Consider the following 11,926-nt stretch of genomic DNA (forward strand, 5'->3'; position numbering starts at 1 on the left):
AATACCATAATTACTTGTTTAGAGATAAATAAAGAGATGAGCCTTTGTCACCCAGCAACATTATCTCACTGCACAAAGGAAGTTATTTGTTCCATGTCAAAACAGATGGAGGAAGCTGCAATATTTCTTTAGCAATGTGATATGGTTGCAAACAAATTGAGGTACTAAAAAAACACAAAGAAATGCCCATGAATGTTTTCAGAAGTAAAGTCTACTGCTCCAAAAAAATAAACACTTCTTGCCCCCAGCCACCTCTGCACTGCTGGCCTAGACACACAGATGCTTCCATGGTCAGGTCTGATACTACTGCTTGAACCTATTTTCAGATAAAGGATGCAGTATGTAAATAATGCTACATCATACATTCTGTTCATGAAGACAAAACAGAGGCATCAATAACAATAATAATAATAATAATAATAATAATGATCACCATGATGATCTACCAATTTTGTGTGCTCAAGCAGGGGACAATTCATCTCCCATGGGAATGACTCACAATTCAATTGGCCAGCCATTACCAGACTTCAGCAGAGTCCAAACAGGGCAGACTATTTATTTATTTATTTATTTATTTCGGTCATGACATTTAGATCACTCATCACATAACAGTGCAGTTCACACAATATACATAACCGAAAGGGAATGCGGGAGAAGCAAAGCTTAACTAGTCCCGCCCCCATTATCATCATACATTTCGTTTCCTCTTTTTTTTTTATGACATTTTGACAAAGAAAACATGTTTCAGCATCCGATATCACTCAGCGATATGGTCTAGCTCTAGACAGTCAACTCCGACTCCATGTGTGTTTATTCATGTGTCCATGATGTTCCGTCGCGCGTGACATTCTCGACTTGTTGCCTGGCATATTCAACTTCCCAAAAGTCACAAATAATCCAATCAATAGAGGGCAATGCATCATATTATTTATTTTTATTTTTTTTATTTTTTTTCACTTTAGTCATCTTTTTCATCCGTAGGATTCGCCTCGCTTTTCTTCTCCATTCTTTTCATGTGCTCGAGGATTGTGGAGAGGTATGCTGAGAGGTACATATCATGTAACCCAGCTAACAACACAAAGCTGAATCTGAATTATTTTAAAAACAAATGTCAGATTTTGAGAAATGGATCTTGCGTAAGCCCACCCTCCACTGCTCCACTATACATCAGTAAAAACACTGCATAAACCTTATCTATTCCCAAACAGTTGAGCACTGAGCAGATTCCCTGAGGTGGGATCGCTGCCCCATGACAGTCCCTGAGAGAAACATGACAGAATGCAGCACTGGTATTTTTAGACTGTAGCTATATGAAGTACACTGAGGAGCAGTGTTATTAGCTTTGGCAGATGGGGCTGGGGCTCTATAGGAAACAATCAACATAGAGCTAAACCAGTAGAGTAGAGCCTTTAACATCTGCAAGTGCTACAAACTAGTTAGCCACAAACTCAGGTTTATTTTCATTGATGGGCAATATTGTAAATAGTATTATAGTATTAATATCATTATTTTTCAAGTTTTGTTAATGATGATACACAGTGGAAACATAAAAGAAACTGTGCAAGAATTAAGCAGGGAAATGTAAAAAAAAGAAAAACAGGCTATACAGTACAGAATTTCAAGTGGAAGTAATATGATATGCATCTTAGTCCAGAAGACTGCAGTATCTGTGACCCCCAAAATAGGTTTTTGCTATTGCTAACTCAGCTTGGATTTTAAGGAAAAATCCACAAGCATTGGCAAGGCCTGTAATAAAATATCAGAAAAACTATCCATTACAACTACTTTAATTCTTCTATTTTAGCAGTTATACCACCACTGGTTATGTGCTCTGAGAAATGCATGTATATTTTATATGGATTAAATCTAAACTACAGGGCCAAAACGCCAAACACAAAAGAGTTTGCCTGAGTCTGGCACAGACCCTTAGCATCTGCCACAAAAGTTAATTCCCACAACACCTGTCACTGAGTTATTGGACAACGGGAAGAGAAACGATTCACACCACACAATCGGGCAGCTTGTGTATTGTAGTCTTTATAACTGTCTGTTCTTTCGGTAGATCTTTAAATGGAGCTTGGGAAAATGTTCTTTCTTTTCTTGCAGGCGAGGTAAATGTTGTTCTTCAGATAAGTCATAAGACCAAAAGAAATGCAAGATGAAAAAAATCATATAAAAAGGCTAGATCATATCTATCCACAGGAATCTAGTAAGTGTGTTCGCTTGGTTCATGAACTTCTGCTTGACACTGCACAGCTCTAACTGTAGCCCATGAATCAAGACAAAAAAGGTTGTGTTTGTTCTTTCCTCAACATCACATAAAAAAATTGTAAACAAAAAATTGGCCACTTCACAAGCAACATTAAGAGGCTAACAACAGCAGTGAGTTGCAAATCCTATGACACCTCTTTAAAAACAGTACTTCGGTGTGATCAGAACCACCAAAAATATTGCAGGATTCCTCATTATTATCACTATATAAGCAGTTGTAAGTAACTGCAGAAATTTATTACAAAATAGTTTACACTAGTAAAGTTATATTATAAACTTGTGTCAACCACAAGGAATAACCTGGAGCTCACATTACTGACGCACTACACACACTAAAAGCTTTTCACTATTTGGTCAAAAATGTCTCATTTTCTCAGTCACAGTGGTGACTCCCATCTGATGTAAACATAATCTGATGAACTATTCTGTTCCAGTTAATATCTATATAGAGGGAATCCAAGCCACACATACATTCAGAAGAATGCAGTCCAGGATGTGAAAGCCCATAAAAGGTGACTCTGGACATGCTATTCTTTCCAATAGTTCTCAAATTGCAGCTCTTGAAATGACAGCAGATAACACCAACAATCCTACATGGGTGTGCTCTACACAACACTTCAGTAAAAGTCTGCAGTGCAATAAGCAGGATGGGGACAGAAACTTCATCCATTTTCTTTCTTTAAGTTCATAGTGATCCTAAATGCTCATGTTAATGAGCAGGTCAATGAAGTCATAAACTGAGCTGCACGTATGGGCTTTTGTTTTTAAGTTTTGCTCATTTGGTGCACTCCTAGTTAGCAGCTGTGTAACATGACAACACTTTCACCTGCATGGAACCTTGACCATCACAACTAGAGATGGATAGTTCAAGCCAAAATCCTGTTGGGTAATCACTGAGACACTAAATAAACAACAAACTGCCAGAGTTAGGTGAGGTCTGATAAGTGTGTTCATATTTTTACAATTTATTAATTTCATATTTTTTGCTATTTAATTCTCGTATTGTGTTCCTACTACTCATCAATCACTCTTTGCTTTTGTTTGGCTTTGTTAGAAAATGTCATATATTCTCATGTATCCAAGTGTGTGTGTGAGTATGCGGATGCTCTCTCCAGCATGTGTACATATCATATTAGAACTACTATTGTTGTCCGTAATAGTGGTACAATTACATCATGTCATGTAATGTTTCATACTCTTTAACCAAGCATCACAAACACAAGTTGTAAGCTAAACTATACTTGTTGTGTAATCAGTAACCCCTATGAAGTCTATGTTGGTTAACTGCAGGACTAGAGTGATCCTCTAATGTAAAGTGGAAAGTTCAGTTTCACCCCTAGAGAGTAAAAACGTGTTTTGACAACATTACACTGAACCTTGACACACCTTGACAGAGCCTAACATTTTTGAAATAAGGTCAGGGGAGTATACATCGTCACTATATTGCAAAAGAGAATGACAGACTGGTGCTAATTGTGAAATGACATTTAAGCATTCCTCAAGCTTCTACAGAAGTATTACTGTTCAATGAAAGACCAAAATCACAATCAAGAAACATTTGCTTTGAGTATTTGTATATTAAACATGTTCTTTATTTCCAAAGAGGCCCAGGTCTGTGAACATTAATGTGTACTCCATGCACAGTGATGTCAATGGATAGATTTGCAGTCTCTTTATTAGAGCCATATGTGAGCATTGTGCACAAATCACACCCATCCACAATCTGATTACACATGCTGCTTGCATGTTTAACTCACTGCAGGGTGGACAGTTAATATGAGAATATAAGGGGCTGAGCTGTGTGGACTTTATTACATAAAACATGAAGAATGAATGATATCCAGTTCACGAAGCTCCAGCATTAATCAGTGTCAGGCCACATTCAGAGAAGGCAAAAACTGCGGCAGCATTTGTGTTCCTGCCTGTTTCAATTGAAGTTTAGATCAACTGGTTACAATCAGTAGAGTAATAAACAAAAGTGTCAGGACTGCATAACAGATCAAAATGATAGCTGTTGTCCAAGAGGAAAGAGCTGCCACAAGCTGAAACTACCACAAACACAATTCTATGGCACCTAAGAGTCCAACGCAAAGGCTTCTCCTGCTTTTTGCCTTTTAAAGGAAGGCATTTCAGAGCAAACCTGGGAACTGTCAAACGTGGCTACTTTGTCTGCAGAAAGCCAGAGACCCCAGTCTGCTGGATACTAAGTATGAGTCACACAGACCCCACCTTATATCTATCTGATATAACAGGCCAACAGGAAAAGAAAGCCATGTGTGGCATTAACATTAGTGCCTCTGTCCAGGAGGTGGGAAGAAAAACAAAGATGACATACAGGGGAGGTTACAGAATATCAGGGCACTGGCTACTGTGCAGTATCAAAGATCACGGCAGAAGTAAATAACGAATATTTCAAGTATAACAGGTATATTGTATATGTATACTATACTTTATATATTGTATATTATATATTGTAGATTCTTTGCATTTTCAGTCATATTTCAATTTGTTTGTACTCAGGATTAGACAATGCTTTGACACCAACAGACATTTGTTTATATTTAAAAGTTCTGCACTACAGTGTTAAGGGATAAAATGTAAACAATTAGAGGAGATGGCAATCATAGGTTTCTGATGCCAAAAGTTTTTAAGTGTTTTCCATCTGCACAACAAAGAAATAACAGATGTTTGATTAAATAACAACAGCTATGCGTCACATGAGATAGGCAGACAAATGTTTTTTCTTGTAAAACCTATTAAAAGAAATTGAGAGGAGGATTTCAGGGTACATTTTAAGCTACACTGGATGTTACACAGATTTCATTGTGTATCATATTTACTGAACTTTTCATTTGCAATCAAAGACTTATGGATGATGAATTGCAAACTGTGCATGGATCTTTTTTCCATCTGCCCTCACTGCATCTCTGCACGTTTGCATATTCTGTATGAGTGTGTGTGTACCAACAGGCACTTTTGAAGAAGTGCCTAATGTGTGGTAGCATATTTTTACAATTCTGAGCTGCTATGACTTTATGCTTACAAGTTGTTACTTCCTCCAACATTGGTCAGCTAAAGTGATAAACAGCCAAGTATTTTAAAATGTGTAAAACAATTATATTGGACTGATATCAGTAATGGTAGATACTCAAAGTTGAAATATTTGTATTGGACATGAAAACTGATATCACATGTTCTCTGATTTAAATAAATAAAATTTGCCATTTGATAATGCAATTCATACAACAAAATTAAAGCCTAAGATGATTAACAACAAAATCCTGAACTTGTTTTTCTCTGACTGTGTATGCCTTGAAGCAGGAAACTTCACATCGCATGTCCTGGCTGCTCCCACAAACGTTTTCCCCCAAAAAGTCAGAAAAGGTATGTATATGTCAAAGTTGAACTGCTGAAGATGTCCACAGTGTATTCATTGGCAGCGGCTGGAGTGTTGTTTGTTATGATTTCTACAGTCTCATCAAATGTGCCACTTAGGTCAGAACTTGCCTGGTCCAGGCCCTCAGAGAGCAGCCTGGGTTTACATGCTGTGCCTTTCCACAGCCCTTCCTGTTCCACTCTCCCATCTTTTCCAGTATGAACTTCACACTCTGTTTCCACCTTTGCCCTCCACACAGCCTGCCACACCACCCCCTTCCACAACTTCTCTTCCCCCAGCTCCCTGCCCACAAAGCATTACTTCATTCATGACTTCCTGATCCTCCAATGTTGTAGGGTGAAGCCACAAGGAATAGTAGCATGTTGTATATATTTTATGATATAAATGAATACAGTTATGATGCAGTTTATAATGGTATTCGAAATTTGCTTGCACCAAAAGCATGATCATGCCATCAAGCAATAACACACTATCACTTTTATAGGAGGCTTTGTTCTTTCTGGAGTGAGACATGAAATAGCGTTCCTCCCACATGACTTCACGTCTTGTGCTAATGCGATTTTAATGAAAGATTGTGATGGTGCTCTTTGGCAGAATAAGTAATATGATTACTGAGAGCAGCAGTGAGCCAAAGCACACCATGATAGACTACTCTTAAACCTGTCCATCTGCCAAGGAGAGAAAGGCTTTCACATGGCAGGGATTTCAAAGTGGAACAGTCAATGCGCTATAGGCAATTGGTCGATTCAGAGGAAATCCAGTCGTGTGAGTGACTGTGATTGACCTCACACTTTTATTTTTAACTACTAAACTGGACTGACAGGTAGGGGTGTAAGAAAATAGACTGACTAAAATATTGGGATATTTCATACCATGACACTGCTTTAGTCCTTTTAAGTGCTAAATCAATATGGAAATATTCTTGCCAATGGTTTTCTGACAGTAGTTTTTGCGCCTACTACCCTATTTGGCAGCAGGTTTTTGACGCTCCTCCTCCTTCCACTCCTCTCAGCAGACAAAGAAAACTGCATATTGTTTATGCTGGATTTTTCTTAAAATAGACTGTTTTGAGAGAAAGAAATGACAATATCTTGTCATGCTTATAGCATTCCAAGATATCACAGTATATCATATTGTCACCCCTGTATTCATACCACCAGATTCTTTCCAATACACAGTTCTACTGACAGTGACAAGTGCACACAGAAATAAAAAATCTGTACAGCAATATAGAGTTCCTACTTTCTGCTACAAACAAGTTGCTTTATGGACAACAACAATGAGGAGTAGCTGAGAGGGTACAGACAGGACACAGTTCCTGTGGAGGAAACCCTCTAAAACAGAAGCACATCTGCACATTGCTCCTCTAGTGAGCACTTCCATGTCATGGCTCTCCACCCCAAAGTTTCCTCTCTGAATCAAGGACGTTCCATGGAGGGACATCCTCCTGATCGTAGGAGTGAGGAGTTACTGAAAGGATGAGAATGGACTGGGATTTGGGGATCAACAAATGTCCTCACACACCACGCCAGATCACTAGGAGGTCAAACACTAAGTAAATCCCCTATAATCAGACAACTCTCAAATCCTCTTGTCTTTGGTTAGTGCAACTAACATCTAGACTACATCTTTATTTACATTTAAGAAAAGAAGCGTTGTGGTAATTAATAAAAATAATAATCAAAAAGATCCCAGAAATTAATAAATACTATTTTTTTTTAACTCAGCTTCATGTGTGACAAAGATGATATCATTAAAAGATACTGTTGAGAACTGCACAGGACAGTTTGGATACATTTGCCTTGCCCTTCATTAAATATGAAAAATAGGAAACACCTTGTGTAAATAGCATGATGTTGTTTTTGCATCACAGTTACATTTAAGACAGCCACACCATAATCAATATAATCTTAACACATTGAAGTGAACACCTTATTATTACAATGATCATGTCAAAAGTGTTCATTTAGTATATAGAGACAGGCAACACTTCATGGGTGGCATCTTTATAGGCCTACGACACATACAGTTCAACTTGCTTCACAATTAATTCCAGGAGTATGTGATGAGAGTTCCATAATCCCTGTCATATTCTCATAAGACAGAAGATAGCATAGATCTAGTGAGCATTAACACTCTAAATGTCTGGTATGTCATCGTGCTGGAGACAGAAAAAATGGTTCAGCTACAGATTTGTTGGTTCACCAATGCTACAATGAACATACAGTATAATTATTTATCAATCTCTGTATTGGAACACATCCAGAAAATGGATGTATGCAGTTTTTAAAATAACAAAAAAACTGCAAGTTCAAGTGTCAAGTATTTAGTGTGACCTACCCTTAAACTTGAACAATAGCACCGCCCTGACTCTCTTAAAACTCGAGTGGAACTTAAATTAATGGTAAAACATGTGCCAGGTTTATTCAAGACATGCTTGAGCACCACAGCTACGTTGTATGAGATAAACTCAATGAGTGATATAATATATAAGTAATATATAAGACCCACTTTCAGTGACATCATTTGAATCCAAATGTCAATGATCACAGAATTTGACAGACACAAAAACAAAGAAGCTGGTGGTGCCTTGAAACCTTTGCACATTACTGTAAAAGACATGATATGTTCTCCTGAAATATGATCTGCATATGAGTTTGCCATGACTGGTGAACCATATCATCATATGTTGGTTCTCAGGGCATCTCCATGTGGCTGCAGAAACTGAGACTGGAGAAAGGCTGACAAGTCTACTCCATACAGTATCCAACAGGTAACTTAAACTATGCCTGCAATATAGGGCTCTTTAATGACAAACATCTGGTGAAACAAGATATACACAGATAAAGGGGTGATAGCACTATATGTTGCAATATTGGGATACTAAAAGCAAGCAAATATACTGTGATTTCTTTCCACTAAAATGGTTATTTTAAGGAAACACTCTCGTAGTAAAAAAAACAATGTTGTGCATAAACAACATACACGTTACTTTGTCTAATGACAGGAGTGGAAGGAGGGGGAGAGAGTCAAATGGATGAAGGCCTGCAGTCAAACAATCAATACGGTCATGAAATACTTTATACTTTATTTATATTGTCTCACAGCCCTACTGCAATAAGTAATTATTTTCATTATAGATTAATGTGGTTGTATGTCAATAAAACACAAAAAGCTATCTCAACTTTACAGAGCTGAATGTAACACCTTCAACAATCTTGTTTCGTTTTTATCGTATAAACTTGTGAATAACTGCCATTGTAGGACTTTCAAACACACAAGCGTATCTAGATTGTTTCAACAATTTCTGGCAAAGAAACACAGTCTTTGGTCTTAGTTAAACAATTACTAAATAGCAAAATGTCAGAAGAAAAATGCAAGAGTGCTTGTATGCAAGTGCTTAAACTATAAGTACAACAGATCACAAATATGCAAGTAACAACTCGGTACAGCAGCTGAGTAATGAACTGTCATGGGTGACGTTGTGACGCAGAAAGGCTACAGCAGCATGCATACATGGTTCCACTAATGTCAGCTAAAAGAAACACAGGCTCAGCAGAAGGGCTGACTAACACCGATCTTCTCTTTCACACACACGCAAACATGCTCAAACTGAGGCAGCTATCTTGTCTTGTGTCACTGGACAGGCTGAATGCCAAGGGAATCCCTAAGTGACCTGTTGCCCATGTTAAAGCCACCTTTATACAAGACACACAGAGTATATAGCTATATAAATAACTAATATAGTTAACTGTTATAGTTATTGTCAATATAGCTAACATTAATAAATATCTTACACATATATTCTGCTGACTATATGTATGTATGTATATATATATATATATATATATATATATATATATATATATATATATATATATGTATATATATATATATACACAGACTATAGAGCCAATAAAAAAGACTAAAAAACACTATCACTTATATAATTCCTGATAACTTGTTATTGGTATTTTGGCTTGAAAGACAACAGGTATGATTCATTATCACATTTTAAAATACTCACTGATGCTATCAGCTCGACTATTCCAATGTTACACAATATGATTGTATCCTTGTGACACAAAAACAAAGGAAAATTCTGTTTTCAAGCCCTGAAAATGCCACTAAAAGGTCTGCTGGGCTCACCTGACACTATGCAGTCATCGTGAACAAAGATGCCTGTGTAAGCTTTAACAGCACCTTGCTGAAACGCTGCCTTGAAGAATTTAGAATGTGCTAAAGGCAAAAATGCCTACTACCTGGGGATTCTCTGGCAGACTGACAGTTGCAGAGCAGGTAAAAAAAACATCAGGTGACAGTGCAAAGCACCGAGATCCCTGCAATATACACAGCACCAAAACTATTGTATTTTGCCATATTAGAGTGGGTTTCAAAAACTACATTCATTCAAAGGACTAAAATTCTTTGCTATTTATAAGCAGCCTGAGCATTATTAGCATGAGTTCTTGGGATTTCCTAAGGGATTTTCCAACAGGACATGTTGAAAGCAGCGTATTTGTGAAGAGTCTGTGTTTAAGTCTGAGAAGTTATTAGCACAAACAGGCCCAGCCCACAAGAGTAGAGTTCAAAGAGATAAGAATTGAATCATTTTAACCCAACTGAGGTGTGTGACTGTGAGCAAATAGTGCACAGAGGATTTTTTTTCTGGCTTACCAAAAAAAATTTACTGGCAAACTCCAGCTTGTTCAAAACGTTTTATTCCAACCACCAACATTTAGACTCCTGTTTGGTTCCCATGCAGGCACATACAAAGCTCTTAAAAATGCAGCACCTTTTCATTCAGCACCACATTTTGAATCTTTTAATTATACATATATATAAGGTCTGCTGATTAGAACTGCAACTAAGGATTATTTTCATAATCGATTAATCTGTCGATTATTTTCTCGATTAATTTGGTCCATAAAATGTCCGAAAATTTTTAAAAATGTGGATCGTGTTCATCAAACCTGGAAATGATGATGTTCTCAAATGTCTTGTTTTGTCCGGAAATCTTGTATTAATCATAAAAAAAGCTTCACACCGATTAATTGTTTCAGCTCTACTGCTCATTTTTTTTAACTAGCTCATAGCTAGCTAGTTGTTGATATTTTTTAAAAGGCAGCTGAAAAGCAGTTTTTTAATCAGACAAGTTGGTGATGGATGAGCTTGTCTCCATTTTAAGCCTTAAAAATCCTGATGATGTCAAAAGCTGATAACCTTATTATTGAGACACACTTGAGACAAAAGTGCTTTAGGACCATTTGTGTCTCTTTTTCCTGCCTCTTAAAGTAGATGTCTTAAAATGTTATTTTGTCCCTGTATTGACCTAATTAAAAGCTCTGCCTCTGATAGGACGTTTTATATCATGCTCTGCAGCAGTTATTATTATCATAATTAGAAACATGCACTCTCAAAACTGATTTTAGCTCCAAGTCATGAATGACTGTCCAAATAAGACTGAACGACAGAGAGGACAGATTCTTCTCTCCTGTAAGTCATAACTAAATGGAAACAATGAACAATCCATCGTAAACTGGGGAAGAAGCTGTTTCAAAGGTGGACGCACCAGGACCCTTCTTTTCGTGGCAAGTGCGAGATTTCCAAGTCCAGACACAGAAAAACACATTTTAAAACGATGGCAGTTAACTTACGCTTTGTTGCATTGATGAGGTTCTTGCCATCCTTGTACAGCTCTTTGATAAATCTGTTCGTTTTGTCCAGCTCTGCTTCATGTGCCTTTATTTTGTCCCTGAAGCTCGGGCTGTCCAGATAGCATTCACTGAACTCCAGCGGGTGTAGTCCCATTTTTGCAGGCAGTTAAATAACTTTGTTCAAGCACGGGGAAACGGACACAAAATGTCGCGGACTACTTCGTCTAAATCACTTTTTAAAAAGTGTCTACAACTTCACAAATACCACGTTCGTCGCCTGTCAAGTCAGCACCAAAAACATAGCGACGTGAAGCAGCTAACTGTGGTTAGCATGGTGACTTCTTCTCAAGTGGGTGTTGTTCCACATTTGTCAAAAGAAAAAAAACCCGCCTAGAGAAGCCGCTACAGGTATAATGGTTAAACGGTGTTTCAGCGGTGCGCAGCCGGTGGAAGTATTCAACGCAAGTCGGCTGACAGGAGGTGTCAGCAAATCATGGTGCCTATGCCCAGTTTCTCTGCCCTCCATCAAACGGACTCCACCTAGTAGGGTGACAGATTGAGAAACTCTGCTGACATCTGTGTGCGTGTAGCGAAACTTCTG

The 11,926-nt window shown here is 37.8% G+C and overlaps 1 protein-coding gene across 1 annotated transcript in view; it reads right to left on the reverse strand.

Annotated features, from left to right (window-relative positions):
* The window catches only part of arhgap10 (Rho GTPase activating protein 10), a 41,363-nt gene extending 29,437 nt beyond the window's left edge, over positions 1–11,926 (reverse strand). The window contains exon 1 of the mRNA XM_044028897.1: positions 11,326–11,926. Coding sequence (XP_043884832.1) covers positions 11,326–11,479 — 154 coding nt within the window. The 5' untranslated portion in view covers positions 11,480–11,926. The remainder of the gene's footprint in view (positions 1–11,325) is intronic.

This window comes from Solea senegalensis, linkage group LG6, assembly GCF_019176455.1.
Source record: "Solea senegalensis isolate Sse05_10M linkage group LG6, IFAPA_SoseM_1, whole genome shotgun sequence".
Classification (NCBI taxonomy): domain Eukaryota; kingdom Metazoa; phylum Chordata; class Actinopteri; order Pleuronectiformes; family Soleidae; genus Solea; species Solea senegalensis.